The 22,019-nt window shown below is 40.6% G+C and overlaps 2 protein-coding genes across 3 annotated transcripts in view; one reads left to right on the top strand and one right to left on the bottom strand.

Moving 5' to 3' along the window:
• On the bottom strand, positions 1-7,959 carry rcbtb1 (regulator of chromosome condensation (RCC1) and BTB (POZ) domain containing protein 1). 2 transcript variants are annotated; one of them, XM_053314389.1, is made up of 14 exons: positions 7,889-7,930; positions 7,766-7,795; positions 5,723-6,017; positions 4,972-5,122; positions 4,351-4,517; positions 3,391-3,549; positions 3,185-3,292; positions 2,857-2,999; positions 2,407-2,470; positions 1,818-1,944; positions 1,561-1,687; positions 1,308-1,459; positions 1,071-1,201; positions 1-640 (listed from the first exon to the last, which is right to left on the bottom strand). In XM_053314389.1, exons 2-14 carry the CDS (start codon positions 7,780-7,782, stop codon positions 500-502), a joined length of 1,782 nt encoding a protein of 593 aa, XP_053170364.1. In that variant the 5' UTR covers positions 7,783-7,795; positions 7,889-7,930; the 3' UTR covers positions 1-499. The 2 variants fall into 2 exon arrangements, with proteins under 2 accessions (XP_053170364.1, XP_053170365.1); XM_053314390.1 differs by lacking the exon at positions 7,766-7,795 and having other exon boundaries at positions 7,889-7,959.
• A 7,636-nt stretch (positions 7,960-15,595) lies between these two features.
• Positions 15,596-22,019, top strand: part of LOC128354043 (fibroblast growth factor 12-like) — a 55,457-nt gene continuing 49,033 nt past the window's right edge. Inside the window, exon 1 of the mRNA XM_053314286.1 lies at positions 15,596-16,160. Within this exon, the coding sequence (XP_053170261.1) occupies positions 15,596-16,160 (565 nt within the window). The remainder of the gene's footprint in view (positions 16,161-22,019) is intronic.

The following is a 22,019-nucleotide window of genomic DNA, read 5'->3' as shown; positions in this document are numbered from 1 at the left end:
ACTTTTGCCTGAACTGCAAAATGAAAATGATAGAAAAATGGAGCGTAAACATGATTCAGATATTTGTTTCAGTATAGTGGTACTTCTGTCCTGGCCAGTGTCAGTCATCTAAACTCTTAACAAAACACAAGTTACAGGTCCCCAAAAGAGATGTGGACTCAAGTTCTTTGGTCTCACTCAGACTTTTCCAGAGAGTGATGGAACATTTTCAGAACTTGTGAGCACTGGCCAAGAAAACAAGGAAAAAATTCAAGTTTGACAGAAAAAGGTGCTATGTTTCACTTTGTACTTAAAAGCCTTTGTCAGTGACTCCACAGGAACAGGCCAAAGTGCCTATATCAGATCCACAGATAACGCAGCTTAAATTCAAGTCCGACACCATGTGAATGATGTAATCCTCTCTGAGGCTGCTCATGTGTTAGCGTGTGCACATGGAGCGCAAACCACATCCACTTGGTCAGAATATAATTCATACATGGTAAAAATAGAAGATTACCACTCAGTTTTTGAATGCTCCGCAGCGGCTGGCCCTGCTTATAAACTCCTTGAGCATTCCTCCGTCAACCTGCCAGAAGGCTCCGGTCTGTGTCACCTGAGTCAGATGGTTTACACAAAACCTGAAACAAAACTCTTCCAGGTCCTGGAAAAAAGACAAATAACATAAGAGAGGATTAGAACATACAAAATATAATGTAACCAAAGCTGCAGCACCAACATACATACAACAGCACAGTACTGGAGCAATTTCTAGAAAAACGAGGTGAATACAATATTGCTCCTTTAGTCCACTGGGTGTCACCTTTGTGGTCAGTATAAGAATTTTAAATCAGGTACTGCAAGACAGGAAATATGCTGCTGTGATGTATTTGCAAAGGCTTTATCAAGAACAATGAGACAGACACGTAAATTCCTATCCAGTTTTGCAGCCCTTTAAGTTGGTTTAAGGGAGACTTGTCTGCTATAGTGCAGTATTAGAAAATAGGATAAATGTGGAAGGGTAATATGAACCCTTACACCTTAATCATGGCATTACATTATTGTGATGTACGATGTGCTTGTGTATATGTTACCTCTGCGTCGTATCGGATGGCAGCAGAGAGCAGGGTGAAGGCGTTTTCGACAGTGATCCCTCTCTTGATGATCTGCTGACACAGACGTTTCAGGCGGTTTTCACAGTAAGAGGTGGCGAGATCCAGCAGGCCTGCAGTCGACACAAAAACACATAACTGTAGTAATACACCTGCAAACTGATAAGGAACAATACAAACGAGACAATATAATGGTATCTGAAGTGCATGCGTGCTAACCGATGGCGTCCTCTGGGGGAAGGTCGACAGCGTCTGTGTAGAGAAACTGCAGGAAGGAACGGTAGACGGGGTAAGAGAACTGGCCAATCTCTATCACGTCCTGCTGATCCTCAGTCCACTGGGAGCGAAACATCGAGCGGAAATGCTCACACCTGCCCGCAGCAAACAAGTGACCTTTATTTAAAAAGGTAATGCTATGTATGATTTATTGTAATTCATGCACCTAAACACACACACACACACACACACACACCTGATCTTCAGCACAGCCTTGTGAACGTGGATGCATTTGCCGTCGACACTGAACTTGAGGTCAGCCGTTTCCGGACTGTCAAACTCTTTCCTTAGAGCCTCGGAAACTGTCAGGAAGTCATCATGTTCTGGAACAAAGCAAAGCACCCGTGAAATTATGTTCAAAATCAAATCCCCTTTTCCAATGATAACATCTGTTCATGACCTCCTAAGGGACACACAGAAATACTGCTGACACCCTCTCTTTCTCTTTCTCACCCATGGACATCAGCCTCCACATGACGGAGGGTGTGGCGAAGCAGGCAAAGACGTCATCGGTGTTGATGAAGTGTGTGACGTGCGGCAGGACAATGGATTGGCCCCGACATTGACCCCACATGTATACCTGGAGAAGAGGTAATGTTCCAAATGTTATAATGGGCCTTTTTCAGAGAGACATTTTGATGTGTTACAGTAGGAAAAAGCACAGATGTAAATAATTACACATACGACGATGGCTGAATTTCATATAGTTGGTGTTTAGTGGTTCTCTGTCATACTGTCATGGCTTACTGGGATACTTCATTAATGTTATCAGTAACACCTGTGCTTCTCCTACTATGACAATTCAAAACGCCTGCTGTGAGAATACACCACAGAGTGGTCCGGCTGATAATCGATTTTGGAGGCCAAAACCGATCTCTATATTTGAGAGTTCGTATGAGGGTGACATACAGACAATGAGAGTTGCAGGAGACAAAAGCAGGAAATATACAATCAGAGGAAACACTCATATAGGAACACACGGAGACACTAGAATGCATGTACATTTAACAGCTGTAGATAACATTAATAAGGTCATATATACCTGCCCACTCTGGGTCTTGGCTGCTGAAGTATGTGTTGAATGGCATGCTGCGACCTCCACAATCCTGTTGAATTAAAGCATAGAATTAAAAGTGTATACAGAATCCCAGTGAAAGTGTAAATACTGTTTTATAGCCACAGCAGATTGTGGTCAGGTAAGTGAAGAATGTCTCCTCTGTGCCAGGACATGGTCTACAGTTTGTTTTGTTTTATTGAGTGGGGAAGAATTCAATGACGACTTTTTTTTGCCCACTGACAACAACTAATGACCCAGACCAGTAGCTGAGATACTGAGGGAGGAAACAAGGACAGGAAACAGGAAGGCTTGGCAGGATGGGGGGGGTGAACTTGCCTGTCTATTCTCCAAATACAAGATGATTTACACGACTGTGTTGTAAGAAGCAACCCTGCTCTGAAAAAAACACCTTTGAGTGCACACACACACCCCTACCTCTCTTTGTCAGCCATGATTTGAACGGGGCTCAGACTGTTGCTCTTGTTGCCGGTTCCCAGTTGACCGTAGGTGTTTGCTCCCCAGGCATACAGCAACCCCTCGTCTGTTAGTGCCAGGCAGTGACCATAGCCTGATACGATCTGGATAGCAGAGACTATTGTAAGCACTACTGGTTCTGCAGCTATCAATTGCCTACTTAATTAGATCAGACAAGTGTGCTGCGGTTTACATTTGTTAGAGATGTTTACAATATGACTGTGTCATGCATGTGATCAACCTTGGTGTACACAGTACAACCAGTCAGGATTGTTGGGTACTGTCTTACCTGTTGAATACACAGCCCCTGCAGGCCAACAAGGCGGCAAGGCGTCAGCTGGTTTCCATTGTTGCCAATACCCAGCTGTCCGTTTCCATTGTAGCCCCACCCATAAACCTGAAAAAAAAAAAAAAAACAATAAAACAGCCCTCTTTACCTTGAGAAGTTCAGATTTCTCCCAAGGATCAACAACCTTTTGTGTAATGCCGTCTCACCTCTCCATTGTCCACCAGTGCCATGGAGGAGGTTTGTCCGCACGTGATGCCCACTGCGGTCTTTCCCTGCAGGCAGCTGGTGACTTTCCTGGGGTAAGGCTGGTTGGCTGTGGAGCCGGAACCGATCTGACCGCAATTATTATAACCCCATGCATAGACCTGGAGGGGCAGGAAGGCAGGTCAGGGAAAGGGAGGGAACATAGTAGCTTGTAGCAAGAGGAAAACAATATTTCACAATTGTTATGTTTTACATGAATTTACAAGGCTGTTAAATCAGACCTGTGACCACAAAAAGAGTTCCATGTGAGGGATGTGAGGTTCCTTGATTGGCAAAACTAACTTTAAACTGTCAAAAAGCATCAAATAAAGATACATAAACACTGAAACTGACAGACATTTCACTGCTCATCTGAAAGGCTTCTTCAGTTCAGGCTTCAAAACATCAATTAAATGTGTTTATGTGCTGTCCTACAAATTTGACGAGATTATGCACACATTACACAACGACACACAATGAAATATTTAGGCAACAATGTGTTAAATGTACTATTTAACTTGTATCAGCCTTTTGCCCTTGCGAAGTTGCGCCACACACACACACACACACACACACACACACACACACAAAGCCTAATTAGCTTTAATGCCATGGGGTTAAAAACAAGCTGCTTAGTCTGACACTACCTGAGCAGCAGAAAGCTACGTCAACAGTGTTATTCAATATATTTTACCAATCATTATCATCCACCCTCATTGCCTTATGAAGCTGCAAATGAATTATCATAATAGTTTATAAAAATAAAAAAATAAATATTTATTTTATTTATTTAAAAAAAAAGTAGTTTTAAAGTTTATAGTCATGTAAAAACTGTGACAATTATACAAACAGAAATGACATGGATTTTTACATTTACATCAAATAATTTAGTAAATAATGATCAAACTGAGTTATGAAAGTACCTCTCCATCCTGAGTGAGAGCCATGGAGTGATGTGAGCCACAAGAAACCTCTTTCACTTTCTTGCTCTGTAGGATAGCGGTGACCAGCACTGGGGACAGTCCCTGGTTTGTCGTCCCATTCCCCAGCTGACTGTAGCCATTGTGCCCCCAAGCAAAAATCTGCCCGTCTGCAATAAGTCCATATAAACATAAAAGAGCAGGTCAAGATCAGAAGAGTCTGTAGCTTGTGAATGTAGAATCATTTAACTAAATTCTACAGAAAAGTTGGTTATTCAGGGTTTAGATGCAGACAGACACCATGGTAAAATGTAATCCAATTCAGAGGAAAAACATAACATTCATCCATTGATGCTAGTAGTGATGCTTTATAAGAGACAAGCAGCTGTTGGTTGTTTGCATTCATGCTGGTGGCAAGACAGATTCCAGTGCTAAAAGTGCTGAACAGTATAGTTTTTGAAGCAGTGTATTTGTGCTGATTTTGGTGGACATATAAATGTTTGGAACATATTGAGCAGATGTAGAGACATGACACCGTCATCAACTTTTAACAGCCAGCTTTCATGCCAAAATGGTGATTAACAGACTGAATTATTATTAATTATTAAAAGGAAAATAACCTACCATCAGTCACCAATACAACATGTGGCCCGCTGCCGTAGCTCAGGCTGACTACCTTCTTCCCTCTCAGGAAGTCCAGTTTCTTTGGCACAATGGTGCTCAGATTGTCTCCCGTGCCGAGGCAGCTACTGCAGTTCAACCCAAACACAAACACCTGCAAAATAACAGCACACACATTAACACATACAGGCATAGTAATTAACATAAAATACAGATTACAGAGAGCTAAGCAGTGCAGAACGAAGCCATGAACACCTCAGAACTAGTTTAGGTTTTCTGATCAGTGTCTAAATTAGATGATTATTTAAATAAGGGAGGTGGGGGACTTAAAAAAGGTACAGCGTAAAGTAATGTCCTTCTGTCATAATTTCTTTTCATTTCATTATTACTAGGAACTGAGTAATTCATACATCAGCAACACAGAGGATATACAGAGAAATCTGAGAAAACAATGTAATGCATAATGAAGGTACAACAATAGACCATATTAAATGCTTTACATGGAGTGATTGTAGTAGTGTTACACTGACACTGCAATTATAAGGAGAGTGGAAAAATAATACAGGGTTTCCTTCATTTAATTGATTTCCTTCAGTATTATTGCAAGATGGAAAAGAGCAATGACTGATTAAAGTAAACCTGTATTACAACACAAAAAATTAACTTTCAAAAATGTTTTAAAACTTTAAAATTGAAATAAATGTAGTCTTTTGAATGAGACAGGACGTGCTGGTATATAACACACTCTCCTCACCTCGTTGGCATGTGTGATATAGATGGCTTCATTAGCAGAAGTCCCAAACACACAGGCCTGTCGGACCGTGGCCAGTTCCTCAGTGCTCAGCAAACAGAACAGAGGCCACTTACTGACGTCCACCATGGCTCCAGCAAAACTCAGCCTTCCTTGTCGGGGGGCAGGAGTCAGGGCTGACGGGGGAGAAGAGGGAGGAACAGGAGGGGGGTGTCGAGGGGAAGGGAGGACTTGAGGGGGAGTAGGAGGCGATGCTGGTGGAGGTGGGGAGCAAGGAGCAGAACCATCCCTGCTGACACTTCAGACAAAACAAGATGAGAGGTAGTTATAAATACACAGACCAAAGCAGAGCACATGATGCACAAGTACAGACGTGTGACAAATTAAAGGAAAAAACCAATATAAAGTGTCTTAATAAGAAATTAGGCCATCAGAACAGCTTCAATGTGTCTTGATATTAATTCTACAGTCTGACATCTACTAGAGGGATGAACAACATTCTTCCAAAAGATAGAAGATGATGATGGTGGAGGGTGCTGTATAAACATGTCAGTCCAAAATCTCTCATAGGAGTTAATATCTGGTGAATGTGAAGGTTGTAGGCTATATAGTTCACATCATTTAATACTCATCAAATAATTCAGTGATCCCTCATGCTCTATGGATTGGAAGAGACTACTCCCATCAGGATAGAAATGTTTCATCATAGGATAAAAGTGATCACTCAGGACAACTCTGAACAACTACCTCTCTATATAATTATAGTCTGTTCCAGATAACAGTCTGACAGTCTATTTACTGATGTCTGTATTTCTCTGTCCAAATATAGAGTGTGTGACTGAAGCTGCCACCTCTCTTTCAAAGTCACGTATATCTTTTCCTCTTGCCATCTTGATATAAAATCAAAATCAACTGGGCCTGCTCAGCATTTTATACATGCCACAGAGCATGATATTAATTGTACCATGCAGTGCAGCTGTGTGGAAGTATGTGCGTTCATGTTTCTCCACTCATTTATTCAGGTTTTTCCTTTTAATTTGTCACCTATCTCTATTTTCTACAAGTTACAATTATGATTACAGCACTCTTCTACAGGCAATGCTTATTTGTTGCCCTTTTTGGGGTCTTCTGACAGAAAACTACAGAAATATAAGCAACACATTTATATAAAACACATACAGATAGATGCAGAATTGCATGCAATAGAAACATCCACTGCTTCTTAATCTATGTGTGCGAATCATTAGTGCTTCTTAATGAGTTTAAGTCATGGAAATGAGGCATGTCATGCGGTCAAAGCAGCACAAGTAATCTATTAAAGTAAAGCTTTATGCTTCTTATATTTGGCTACCCTCTGGTCTGGAGGTGAGGCTTGTCAGGCCTTGGTACAGTCCAAATTCTACTCAAAGACCAGTCAATTTTATTGATTGATTGATTAGTTTCATTCATGGATTATCAGATACACAGACCAAAGAAGCCTGTGTGTATGAAACAAATCTACCACTTGCATATTTTCAACATTAGGCTGATGGCTAGTGCTAATTTTAAGCCCCGTCTATTACCCCATGACCCATTTATTATTATTTTAACCAAATACAGCCTTCACTTAGGGACATATCACAAAGTTAGTCACATGGAGCAATTTATCTCTCCATAGGCGAACAACTTGCAGAGTAACTAGGCTACTGCAAACACTAAACGTGATGTTTAAGCAATTATTAGTACTGACGTGACTGTAAACTATTAATAAAATGATAACTTAACTTAGATTTATGTCAACAGCTCATTTTGTGAGTGGAGTTTGGCGTCGCTTCCTCTCCATAGAGGCTAGCCAAAACACATTCGAGAAGTATCGGTGAGCTAACCCTGCTTTAGCTAATTCAAAACTCCCGTTTTATCCCCGTGTTGGCATTTTTCCGCCATTTGATAAACGTAACTCAAAGCAAGCTTAAGTGTCTCTGAAAGCGTGTGGTTAAACGGGATGATGCTAGTGTAACCTGACGATATTTAAGCGCTTTCCTGTGTTGTTCCCATGGTTGTTCCTACCTAGAGCATCGCTCCATGACAACGAATCAACTGAGAAAAGACAGACAGACAACGACAACATGTAACGACAACATGATCATCAGTAAAACACCTCCATTATGTTAATTAATGGTATGTAATTACCCGATTAGAGTCGCTGTCCCGGTGTTGTCACCCACAGACCTGCCTGAGCTAGCGGAGTCAATCTTCTTCTTCGCCGTGCCGAAAAGAGACTGCTTGCCGAAAAACGACTGCCCCCGACGGGAACGCGCATCAGTTCAGAGGAAGTGAGCGTAGGTATAATATACGGGTCAGCTGGCAGGCACAGTACATAGAGAAATGTTTTTTTGTTTTTTTGTTTTTTACTGTGCAATAGAAATGTCCTGTAGCCCAAGTGAGGAGGCTACGGAAAAAGAACGGCGCAGATAAAAAAAAAAGTAACCTGATGTTTCCATAATGTAGGCTAGTCTGTCAATCTGTCGCAGCAACTTCTCTTTGGGTCAACAATTGATGAGGGGGTAGATGCTTTACCTTGCCACTTTTATTGTTGTTGTTGTTATCGTTGTTGCAATGTGATTTTTCACCGCTTTGATCTATAAATAAAGTTATTGGCTATTTCAATACCTCAGTTTCAGTGATTTTATGAAGATTAGGAAATTAATGCAGAAAATAATGTAGAAAGTTTTAACGTCATATAAGATAGCAATAACACATAATGAGAAATAAGTTAGCGCTATCAGAGATGGGTAGTAACATAGACTGTATATAAGAAAGGGTAATAACGAGTCTGAACTGATGCGCGTTCCCGTAGGGGGCAGTCGTTTTTCGGCAAGCAGTCTCTTTTCGGCACAACACCTGTTGAGTACACGCTGGATCGCGGTGCTGCTGCTCCCCATCCGGTCATAAGTTAAACAACACTTCTAAATGTGTGGAAATTTGTGGTAAAACTTCCCATTTATTTTCCTATTTACTATCAGGGTTGGGGAGGTTACTTTGGAAATGTAATAGGTTACAGATGACTAGTTGCCATATTTGAAATGTAATAAGTAATCTACCTATTTCAATTACTTAATCAAAGTAATTTAACTTATTACATTTGATTACTTTTTAATTACTTTTCTAATTTTCTAACAAATGTTTTCAACTGTTAGGATAAGTGTATCCATTAAGCCAACCAAAATCTAAGTTCAAGGGTTTTTTTTTTAATGGATACTGACATGACTTATAAGGGAGAGTTAATGTAGATTTTAGAATATAAGATAAAGATATTCTATGATAAAAGTCAAAAGTCTGGCATGGGCTTAATTTGTACTTTGACACCATTTTAGCCCATGTCATGATTTATTTACAAAATATAGCAATAGCAATATATGTATTCAGTAACATGTTAAATATTAAAAACTGAGGAAAAAACCCGGGTAAAATCTTAAATGTCTGACTTCAGATGTAACCCCTTTGTAATAATCATTTTCATAAATAACTGTAATTTAATTACACATTTTTTCTAAATAACTGTAACAGACTACAGTTACATTTGTTTTGTAATTAAATTATGTAATACCATTACATGTAACTAGTTACTCCCCAACACTGTTAATCATGGCTAGTACTTTTGTGAAGAACACACTTTGAATCCAACATTCAAACCAGGAAAAAATGACATCTGATTTTTGTACAGTGGCCTTTATGGTCAGAACTATTTAATTTTGACAGATAAAATTAAGAGATCTGCATCTAGAACAGTAAAGCAGGAAACGCCAATCCTGAATATTTAATCTCAGCTATTCACTGGCTGTATAAAGATACCTTTTCCTTCGCTTCTTACCCAAATACCTCTAACAAATAATGAAACAGATATGCACATCTTTTACTTTTTTAACCTATGTAATAATTAATTTTGTCCCATCCCCAAAGTACATAAAAGTGGTTCAGAAGTCCCCACAACATCCACAACAGACACTCACTCAAAGATGATTAGATTTCTATATATGGAGGGTGCACCTGATTAAAGTAACGTGCATCCACTCTTAAATACTGACAGCAGCTCACTCAGCCCCTCTGGTCTCAAACACACACCACAACACATTTATGATCTTGTCACATTTTCTACCTTCTGTATGGATCATTCATATCTTCCTCTCATCCTCTCCAGTCCATGATAATTGGATTCCTTATTCATCTGGTTTTGTTGTGTTCATTTTGTTCATTTACTTGATCAGCAAGCGACTAATGACCTAAATATATTTTCATTAATGTTTGTTATGATGTATGGGAGCAAGATCCAAGAGATGATGACACAGGCTATCAAAGGAGATTTTCTAGAGCATTTGTTTTTATCACAGTGACATTTTATATGTTTATGATGTACCAAAACACTTTGTATTATGACTTAATTTATTGTTAGAAACATGCAAATTGAGCTGCACATCAGACAGTTTTCCTAGTTTTCACTGCAATTACAAAAATCACGAAGAAAATGTGTTAATATCTCTAAATGGAAAAAAAAATCCTGCAGTGACCACCACCTCCCATTGTACTTACAGTTTACCTTGACAGCCAGCAGGTGGAGTCCTGCCTTATAGATAAGGGCTCCACTGTTTAGAAGTGCTGCATCCTTTCAGATGCTCTAGGAGTGAAGTGCCTGAAAATGTGTGTTTTAGGTTTATTATATGTGGGCAGCCTAGTTTTCTTGATGCTACTCAAGATTTTTGCGACCTCTGGATTGTGGTTAAAATGACATGTATTAAATGATTTTGAAGAGTTACTTCAATACTGAACTCTGGACTTCAAACTATGCAAAGCTGCTGAGTCAATGCTTTCCACCTCAAATTCTGCAATAACTGGTCTGAGCTGATGGATTTCATCGATTCTTTTGTGAAAGGAGCCAATAATATTCAAGTTAGAGTTAGTCTATGATGTGTGCCGAGCCGTTTGCTCAAACTCCAGGGTTGCTCAGTAATGGTGTTCAATATATTGCCCCCCCCCCCCCCCCCCCGTGTGTCTAAAGTAACATTTTTCATTATTCATCTTTAATGTTTTTCTGGCATTAGCAAAAATGTTTAATATCATGGAGATCTGATTAAAAGCAAAACCTTGCAAGTCAGGATATTCATTTACCCCAATTTGGGTTTTGTCCTGCAGCCCTTGTGTTGCAGTCTATTCTGTGGCTAAGAGGTCAGTTATATGATATTCCCTGGGCGCAGGCCATGTTGTGCTTTTCTCTGAGAGCTGCAGCCAACAGATCAATACATCCGTGGGCTTAGTGTTAACCCACCTCTCAATATGCTGTTGTCCACTACATGCTCCTACAGGCATTCAGTCTACAAATCTGCCATTCAGAAGAGAGTGCTGTCAGTGTTCTGGTAGATAGTTGCTGAAGAGGAATGATTCATTTGCTTTGCTTTATGTGGAATACACTTAGCCCTGTATTAGGCCCAGGCAGTGCTCCTTCATGCTTTTCACTACCTGCAGAAACCAAAGTGTCTTAAATAAAATCGGAGGGAGCACACTTAAAAATACCTTATTAATAACGTCAATTTAGCACCAAAAGCGTCGCCCAATTTAAAACAACAGTGAAATTATGAATATAAGACCTTGTTTCCTGGCAATGGTCACAACTCGAAATTTTGAATAAATACTGAGGTCAAGGCACTTCAACATAGTGTCTCAAAAAATAAGGTCTTTATTATATTATTATTATTAAAAAAAGATTAAAAGAAAAAGTGTTTATTGATTTTTCACACTTTTTATCCCACAACAGAGTTTACAAGAAATAACAAACTCAACTCAATTCCCTGCATCTCCTCCCCACCCACAACAAGTATTTTTTAAAGTTAGTTTTTTAGTCATATTTTCTGCAACTTATTTTCTTAATGAAGCAGAAAATACCTCTGGAAATCAAAAACTGCTTTAAATTGAACCCAACTAACTAAATTCAGACAAAAATTACTTTCTAGGAAATAATGAGTAAATTCCAATGTTAGAATGGGAAATGTTAGGTGGGAAATAGTGGATCCTGTACATAAAATGCATCTAAAACCACCACAGTAGATTCAGCACTGTTTAATTAGGCAAGGCAAGGCAAGGCAAAGCAGTTTTATTTTTTTATAGAGCATTTCATACACAATGGCAACTCAATGTGCTTTACATAAAACAGAAAAACATGCAATTTGAGAAATAAGAATAAGACAAATACATGGAAATATTAAAATATACAATTAACCCCCCACACTAATAATTAGTACAATGTAAATTTCTAACGATTTGGAGGCTTTCTGATTATAAATTATCTTTGCATGCTGGTTCATTTACTTTTCCTGAATTCCCATCTGAGAGTGTCACTCTCAGTTTCCAGTCTATTTCTCTCCACGTCTGTCCGTTGTGTTCTTTCGCTTTGCCCTCACTGTTGTTTTCTACTGTGTCACCTCTTCTTTGTCTTTGATCTGCATCTTTACTCCTTTCACTTTTCCTCCTCCTTTTTCTTGCTCTTCTTCCTTTCCCTGCTCCACTATTTGACAATCACACACATAGTGGACCCACACGTGCAGCTGTGGCTGTTTGCTTTGCCGAGCTGATATTTTGCCCCTTGATGACAGCAATCCCATGCTGCAGCCTTGAGCTCCTCGAAACAATACAAGTCGAGAACAGAGTGTGAGGGGAAAAAAAATCTGCCAAGCGCCAGTCACCCAGCAGTAATGACTATGTGTGTGTGCATCTCTTATTTATGTGTGGTCTTTGTTGTGATTCAAATGTCACAATATACATACTGAGCTGAGTATGGAGTCATGGCTGTTTGTGAGGATCATTATCCTGGACTAATTTACTGATGCTGTAATGCAGCTCAGAGGGATGTATGTTCCGGGAAGTTCAGTGTATAGCTGTAATTGTGTGTGTCTGTGCAGCTGCAGAATATCTCTCATTTGAACATGTAGATAATGCTGGTTTCTTGTGGCTGTTTGGGGGCTGAAGGACTGCCTGAAGATTAAAGATGCTATGTGTAACAAATTAAAACCTCTCAATATCTGTAATAACTTGATACAAATCATTGTGAACAAATAAGATTATGTCAGGAATCACTGACACCAGAAGGCAGAGCATGATGTCTGTCCAAAACTGAATGCTGCTCTATCCAGTTGTTTAAAAGACAGAGCTTCTCAAAACCATAAACTCATATTAGCCACATTCAAAATACCACTCATTATCATGTATAGTACCATGATATTGAAAAAGACATGCAGTACAGCTAATTTACACGTGTCTCTTATGTTTTGTAAAGAGATGAATTAGACTAGTGTGTGAGTTGATGCACTGCTACAATGGGCTTTAATGGGGTGCAGCAGGGGGGATCGTATTCTGCTCAGGGCTTCATAAATGGGTTCCCTGCTGCATGCCAGAAAATACAGTCAAACCAATTACATCTACATGAAGCATATACTCTCACTTCATTTCAGGAAGAGAGCCAAACACTTTTGCTCTATTGTTTTTACGTGTATCATATTGTACTGGTTGTTTTAGTGATAACAAATGAAGAAAGGGGATATTTCGCTGTCAAAAAGTTACATCTTATTATGGCTTGAATTTACATATCACCCATACACTGTCTCCTAAAAATGTAAATTACTGCTCTTTCTGAGAGAAAACGGCTTCCTTGAATTTTCTTCTACACCTTCTCTTAGCTCAGGAAGGTGGATTTTATTACACTTGCAAACATCAAAGGCTTTATACATAAATGTCGTTCCTCTTCCTTTAGTAAAACTGCTGTTTTGGGGTTTAGGGTTATAAATTGACTGATTCAAAGGCAAATGAGGCACAAACCTATCTAGAGAATGGATGCTGTGTTTTAAAAGCCTCTCAAGATGCCAAAACACTCTAAGGAGCTTAATGGCGTGTGTCAAACAGGGTTTTGTTGTTGCTTTTTTATTTGATCGGACATTTTAATTATTTCTCTTTTATAAAATGAAGACACGTGAAAACTGTTATAGTGATGGAGTCAGTGTATTTCTTTTCGTTGATGCTTTGTTCGTTTAATAACTGTCAGTGAAATGTCACTGACACTGCTATTACGGTCCAGAAACCGCTGATGAGGTTTCTCTATGTTTTGTGAGCGTGTAACCGGCTAACGCGGATTCAGCACTCTGGACAGCGCCACTCTCTCTTCCCTAAAAACCAATGGGGCTCTGCGTCAACCCTCCGTGAGCGTGAGACAGTATACCACCGAGATAAGACCTCTAATAATTTCATTTGGCCTTTTCAATATGCAACCATACACCAAATAGAATTAATTTAACATTTAAGCTCTAATTGATTGACTTCATCTTGCGGAGGAAACGTTTTAATTAAATAAATATGCGTGTTTTACTCGTAGCAGAACTGACTTGAAGACCCCAAAGGATTCATGCAACAGGTGTGCGCATTTACCATCAGGAGAGGCGGCATTAAACCGCCAGATCTGTGGACTCAGTTTGTCGTAAAGTCATCTGATACAAAGACAGCATCGCTGGCTCCGAGGCAACAAAAGGAAAAAGAGAGACAAGTTGTGCTTTCCTACCCATTCTAGTGACGCCATCTATCTGCCGCCCCCACCTCCTAAAAATGTTGCCGGTTACATTTCCAATCACTCCAGATGCTGACGGTGTGGGAACCACGTGTCTCTGTCACCGCAAACAGCCTCTCTTTGCAGGGTTGCATCAAGCTGCACGAGCAAACCGGAGATAAGCCTTTCCTTCAGAAGAAAAGTCGAGGCTAAACTGTAGAGTAGAGTTAACTTTCTGAGGGAGAGAGCTGAGGATAAACGCACATTTGTGTGCACAAAATCTGTATTTTCACCTTGAATTTATAAGCCAATATATGTAGGTATAAATAACTCGTAATTATAGGGAATAAGGGGGAGTGTAAGCTGTGAATGGTGTATGTTTTGTCCTCTTTGCTTCACTACCTATTCCTTCAAACACATAGAGAATAATGTTCTTTTTCACAAATGAAGGAGCTCACAAATATTGTATGAAATATTGTTCAGTGTAGGGAAACAGGTGTTCACGTGAGCATAAAAGCAGCCTGATTCAATGTTGGATGGTCCGGTGTTTTGTTTTGAAGCTGCCAACCGGAATGCGTGCAATGTGTAATAGCTGTCATTTCGTTGCTGGTTGGGTATAGATAGTCAGTGCACCTCCTCGAGCCCCACCGGCCGTCGGTCGTCTCGAGCGCAGCAGAAGAAACGCTGAAGCAGAGGAGGAGCGCGAGAGGACCAAACGAGCCGGGATCCGCGGGCTTCTCCTTCATCTACTTCTCCTCCATCTAGTTTCCGGAGTAGTAGAGGCAGCAGAGCAACAGTCCAAAAGCTGCTTCTTTTCATCAGCAAGGTGAGGAAGAGGAGGAGGAGGAGGAGAGGAGAGGAAGAGGAGACAGACAGACAGCGGCAGCAGCAGTATCTTGGCGCATTGGAGCTTATGGATTATTGAGAAGTGGAGGCCGAAACGCGGATCAAATATTCATAAGGACTTTTTAAAGAGAAAAACACAGAGTGGGATAGTGCAGTGATTCACCTGCCGGTCCGGCGCTGCGTGCACCCTCACTATGACCAGAGACCTGCTGCTGGGAAACGATTCTGCATCTAGCGTGTGTGTGCAGTGTGTGAGTGTGTCTGACTGAGTGTGTGTGTGTGTGTGTGTGTGTGTGTGTGTGTGTGTGTGTGTTTGGAAAGGAGCCCCCCCCCTGCTGCAGTACTTGCCCGCTGTACGGGTACAGGGATGCCACCGAGTTGCTGACGGACACCCGGTATCCGCACCCCTCCCCTCCTCCTCCTCCTCCCATCCCGGACGGACGGACGCACCGACCCCTGCGATCCCCACTAATATGCAATGGTTTTTTGTGCAGAAGCCGACAGCTGCAGCGTACCGCCGACTTCACGCTAGCGCCGCCGGATGCCTGTCAGCCGCTGAGGGCCACCGGCCGCTGGGGCAGCCGGAGGCAGAGACCGCGGAGAAAAGCACCGCAGCGGTTGCTCTCTTCCTGCCTCACGGGGACGACGTCGACGGGGAATACGTGCGGCTGCTGGTCTCTGGGCTCGTGGAGGAACCGGGCGAGAAACCGGGCGACGAGCCGGGCTTCCTGCTGTTATTCTTGTCTATGGTGCAAATTGGGGGGCAGAAGCACCGCCGAACTGAGCCCAACAGCTGGCCGGCTCTGCTGGCATGCAAACAGGGGGGCGGATCAGCCCCCATGCGGTGGGTGAATTTTAGGCTGCCGCATCCGGAGCGCCTCTCGTCCCCCACCTCCTTTTCCTCCACCACCTCCTCCTCCTCCTCCCCAGTCTCGGCCAAATCCATGCGGTTTATTTGGAACAACATTTTCAGCAAAGGATCGCATATGCTGCAGTGTCTTTGTGGCAGGAGCCTCAAGAAAAACAAGAACCCAACTGGTGAGTCCCCCCCCGCCCCCCTTTCTCTCTCCCTCTCTGTGTATGTACGTGCGTGTGTGGAGGTGATGGAGAAAGAGAAACACTTTAGTGCGTGCCCGTACGTGTGCGCGGGGCTGTGTGTGTATTCTCTCCCGAGACTGCACTGTTCGACTGCTTGCTGGTGTTTCTCTGCAATCGCAGTTGTGCAGCAAGTGAGTGCACTACGGGGATGGGAAAGGGGGAGGGGGGCACAGGAAGGGGGGTGATAACTTATTAGCACAGATACAGACTACAGTGGCAGTGCGTGCGAAAAAGCGTGCGTGGCAGAGATGCTGCAGAAAATCAAGTCTAATGCAGCATGCAGACCCGTTCAGGCTTCAGTAACCTGCATGATTAAACAGCACATGGCCTTATTTAGACTTCCACCGTCGATATACTGTGGACTATAGAGTGGAAAGAGCTCCTGTGTGTTTTTCTTCTGCAGACATTTTCAGTCAGGATGTGTGAGCACAATAATCTCCTCATGAGATAGAAGACTGAATGTGATGTGCTCAGCAGAGCTCGCAGCTTCTCGGGGCACTGACTTCAAAGAGTCATGCAGTGTTTATTTCAACTTTTTCATCTTGTGAGCTGTTGGTTATGTCCAGCGTCATGCTGTGTACACTCAGGCAACATCTCCATCTTCTAAAGTTGGGTTTGTGTGCAGATATGTATAGCTATAACTTCAGAGATTAGGAATAGGACATCTGTCACATCGCTGAGTGTGTTCATCAACAGGCTGCAGGGATGATATAATTAAAGGTGAAATTCAGTTTAATTTGCGAGCAGTTCCATTGATTCTCTTAGTCATGTTCTCCAGAGGCTTCAGGACAAATGTAAAGCAGAGTGAAATCAGAACCTTTCCAGACAGATTTGTTAAAAGCTTTGGGCAAAGCAAATAGTTTGCTCGGTTTTCCACCAGATTTTTCCTTCCGCTCCAGGCAGCACAGAGATTGACATTGGCAATGTAACAGGAAGTGGATGTTGTTGACATTATTGGTATATTGACATTGCATCAGAGAGTTGGGCACTGTACCCTCAACGCAATGTTTTGGAGGACAACAATAAGCCAGATGAGGCAACTTTTTGAAGTCATAGTTATATATTATGTTTTAGTAAACAGATGTGAAATATTGACCAAACTATCCATCATGGCCATTATTCTGTCTGCCTTGTTGTTTGTAGACAAAACTACACTTAGGATGCTTGTGCAGTGTAAAGATCTGACCAGCAAGTGGAAACTGATTGTGATAGGCTGAGACACCAGTCAATCTATCAAACAAACAACCCAATACAGAGGTCTCCTTAGAGGTAGCCTTAGTATATCCTAAATTAAACAGTTATGCTATTTTGTTTTCTCAAGCTAACATCTAATGGCCATTAGAGGAAGTTGGAAAACATGTTGTTGTGGAGAACTCTATGTAAATGGAAAGAGAATGAGACAAATAAAGTAGTATAATAAAAAAGAGTTAATGTTTCAACTCTATCCTGCCATCCTGTACTGTATCATTTACCTACAAGCCTTTTTACACACTCTGAGCTAGCATAATGCAAACTACTCATAATGTGGGCTCTGGAAAACTTCCCAAAGTCATTTGCACCGTTCCTCTGTAAAAACATTCATCACTGAAAAGAAAAAGAAAAGGATACTGAGCAGATATTGTGATGGCGTGATGAGGTCAGAGACATAAATGCTGTGTCTTCTCTTTGTCCCCGAATGCAAAACATACATTTTTCGGTTGTTTTAGTGATTACAAAGCACTGTCCTTCTAGTTTAGAGCTGAGTGTTAAAAGGAAATACTTTTCAGCACCATGGACAGCAACTGGCATGAACAATCTCTGTGTTGCAGCGTTTTTTCTATGTGCCTACTGTCAACTTTCTAGTGCATATCATTGACAGTTTCTAGAGATCTGTTGCATCATGCTTGCTGTTATTTTTGTCAGAGTTACAAAGTTATGGCAACACTGTGCAGACTTTGAATATCAGATAATACAATAGTCTAATTCTGACAAAAACAAACAGACATGATGCTTTCTGTAATGGATTTCTGATACCACAAGCTAAACAGTGAGTGAGAGTGCACAATGACGTGTATTCATGAAATGGTGTATTATAATTAACAAACAAATAAGAAATCAGTTCTGTGTAAACATTGCTGTCTGGAGTGTGTCAGCTTTGGCCAGTGATGCAACTATCTCATAGCTATAAAGGAATACAGAGCACATGCTTTGTTCTGCAGCAGTGTACTTATCCTTTCAACCATACAACTCTGTTTAACAGCCTCAGAAGCAGAGGGTGTTTTTGTGATCTTAATGTTAAACCAAGCTGCAGAGATGCACCCATACTTTCAGTAGACTATACTTTGTGGAAGACCACTAACAGAAACAGATGCACAATAAAGGTGACTTGTAGTTCAAGTTCTAAATATCTCTCGAAGAGCACATTAAGTAAGATGTGTGAAAATAGTTTATAGAGGAGAGATAGATCTTTCCTGTGAAAAAAACAAACATTTCAGGGAAAAAGACATATGCCTGCACTGAGCAACTGACAAGTGGTTTCTGGGAAAACCACCACATTAATCAGCGCTCAACAGTACCAAAGAGAAACCACTAATTTTGCAGATTAAAGGTGAAAATACACAAAGCAAAATCAATATTGGCAGGTTGGCGCAGGTGAAAGGACTCATTTGCTGCACTGAACAGAACCGTTCAACAAAAATTTCCACAGCTTCTTTTCACTGCCTGCCAACACACCAGCACTGGCTATTTACAGCGTCACAACTGTGTTTTTTGTGTGTGTCTCCTGGGCTCAGTGTTTCTGCTTTAATTCCTTTCTTTATTGTGTTCCTCGCTTATTTGATGAATTGGCTTGAAGCTAGACTTTCTGCATTCACGAGAGAACATGTGCACTCCTATGATACATAAGTGGGGACTTTAACAACAGTGAGAATATCCTTCTCACTCAAAGTAACCTTGCAGTTTCAAACTCCAACTTTTGGTTTGTAATGTTATTAAATGTTATTAGCATGAGTTAAAAAAAAACCTGATGTTACTTTAAGATGTCATTGAACATACTTAATATACTGTACATTCAAATGTGTAGTTCAGTTCTTTCTGTAATAAGTTTAACAATGTGAGTGCTGAAACAGTTCATTCATTCCTGATGTTGAAAATAGTAGTTTAATACAATAATAACCAGACAAGCTTTTTCTGGAACTTTCAGCCCCATCTCACAGTCTTCACCAGATGAAGTTGGCTCAGTTGCCCATAAAAAGCTAGAAAGTGGAAGAAAATCTTTACAAATAGCTGCTGTAAGGAGGAAAATAGTGACTTTTTCATAATAATCACATGTAGCTCCCGCAGCTTTTTCTTTATTTTTTGACATTTTTCTATAAATATGTTTTCAAAATGCATGCAAATACTTAGTTTTAGGCAATTCTCTTCATCAAAAAGTCAAAGTACTGCACATGTTTCAACTATGGCCACTGAAGTCTGTGTATGATGTTGATGGCGTGTGCTTAAAGAGTTCAGAAACTTGGCTTTTGCATATGTTGTTTTGTCATGTGAGATGATTACCTAGTGAAGACATATCTTGCTCACTTGCACGCACACCCACAGCAGGGGGTTGATGCAAAGTAGAACGGCGGCACATTCATTGTCTTTGAGGGAAATGAGTAAGTTCCCAGCAGCTTCGTGCAGCTCATGGATTTATGTCAGCCAGCACCATTTAGCTGTCACTTTCTCTTTTAATTAAAGAAAACACATACTCTCTCCCCCGGCATTTTCCTCTGTGTGTGTGTGTATGTGTGTGTGTGTGTGTGTATTTATGTGATATACACACAGCAGTTGGTGGTGAAATATAACTCTGCTATAAATGGGGAGTAGGGAGACTTTTGCTGACTCAGCATTTGTTTTTCCTCTGAATTGCACTATTTAGTGAAGGTCCACCAGGAGGGCAGAAATACAGCTTGTGTGTGTGTGTGTGTTGTACAGGGGTAATTCACTGAGAAGTAAGCTAAAGTTTCCGCTTGTTTCTTTCTACTATTGCTGTTGTTAAATAAATGTACTTTCACTTCATTGTGGTTTTACTATTATAAAATCTATGATTTGTAAAATAATAAGGCTTAAAGGATAAAGTCTCACAGTTGGTCTTTACATGCTACACTATCCATTACACTCCACATTATGAAAGGGCAGACAAAGAGAGTTGGACAGAGAAAGGAACACATTTTGCTGTTTTTAACAGTACTCAATACATGAAGTTTGTTCTAGAGATAGCAGCAGAGGAAAGATTGTCTCTACATTTTCTCAGAAAATCTACCAATTAGTATTTGATATTTGAAGTATACAAATGAAAAGCTTGTCCTGATGAAGGAAAGGTGAGGTGGCCACCAAAAACATTAGGAATCATCCTCTGGAGCATGAATATTCATATGAAAATGTGTCACAGTCTGGTCAGTAATTGTTCATTCAGATAATTCATGACAATTTTATCATACTGTCTGGTATTTAATCTTAAAAAATTCAATCCTGGTTGAATTTAGTGGTCAATAGCATTGCCAGAAAAGTGACAAATAAATTAGATTACTGGTGAAATAGCAGAAAATGTTCAGTGTAATTATCAGAAACAAATTCAGCTCCACAAAAGCTGCAGGAAAGTAATCTGTACACATGGAGGCTTCAATGAATTACGAACATTTAGGCTGGAGCACATGAGTTTCCTGTCTGTGCAAGCAATTTGAATCCTGTGCGTTAAATGTGGACTCTGCTAGTAACATTGGAAACTTATAAATAGAAAGGTAATTACTGAATGTAATTTTTCTGAATGGCTACTACAGAAAACATACCATGAATATCAAAAATGGAGTTTAATATGCTGAAAAAATAAAGATGATAACTTTAAAGGTCATAATACCCACTGACAAATTAAATTCAACCATGACATCACAAAAACTCTTATTTCTGTACATTCATTTTTCTCTCCATTATTTCTGTAATTTCTCCATGAATTAGGAGTATGTCGCAACATGTGTGGAGTGATTCGGGTAGGTCTAGCTGCTAGTGAGTGTTTTCTGTTAGAAACTGTGTGAATGGATTTCCAGTGGTGTAAATGTGACTCCCCTCTGCCTCCTCAAGACAAACCAGCATCAGTATCATTCATTGTTAAAAGGAATAAAAAGTGTGTGTGTGTGTGTGTTACAATGTCTTGTGTCTCATGTGGCGTGACCCACATAGAGAGTTTGGCCCTTTTATAGCACATGTAGGCACGCACCCACACACACGAACACACACACACGTGCTTTAATGTCTGTTTTTAGTTATCCCGGTGAATAAAATATAATTTCTATAATTTCATGCCTGCTCACCTTCTCTGGAGGGTTGCCATTAAGGCATCGTACTTTATATTTTATTTAAACACTGGAATATAGCAGTGGGGTTCATGCCAACTCAGATCCGTCTCAGTAAGTGAAAGGCCCACTCACCCACAGTCCACACTTGTTTTATTTCAATTGATTCTATTTTTTTATTTTATGTCAGTTTTCCACTCTGTCAAGAATCAAACTATACAGAGACCTGCCGTTAAAAATGCATATGGGTGGATCAAAAAAAATAAATCATATTCAGTCATTTTCGTCAAGCTTTCAACAAACTCAACTTGTTAGCGCGCGTCTTTCTGCCTGTTCCTCACTTGCGTGCTGTTACGTTGTACAGATGTGATGAGCTAACAAAATAGTGACAGCCATAGTGATGTCTGTCCTCTAAGGTCACATGGAGGGTTTTGGTGCAGTAGTCTAATACACTCTCTATGTGTGAGTGTGTGTGAGTGTGTATTAGTGTGTG

Source organism: Scomber japonicus, chromosome 24 (assembly GCF_027409825.1).
Source record: "Scomber japonicus isolate fScoJap1 chromosome 24, fScoJap1.pri, whole genome shotgun sequence".
Classification (NCBI taxonomy): Eukaryota; Metazoa; Chordata; class Actinopteri; order Scombriformes; family Scombridae; genus Scomber; species Scomber japonicus.
The sequence above is the reverse complement of the archived record's forward strand: the minus strand, read 5'-3'. Positions and strand labels throughout refer to the sequence as shown.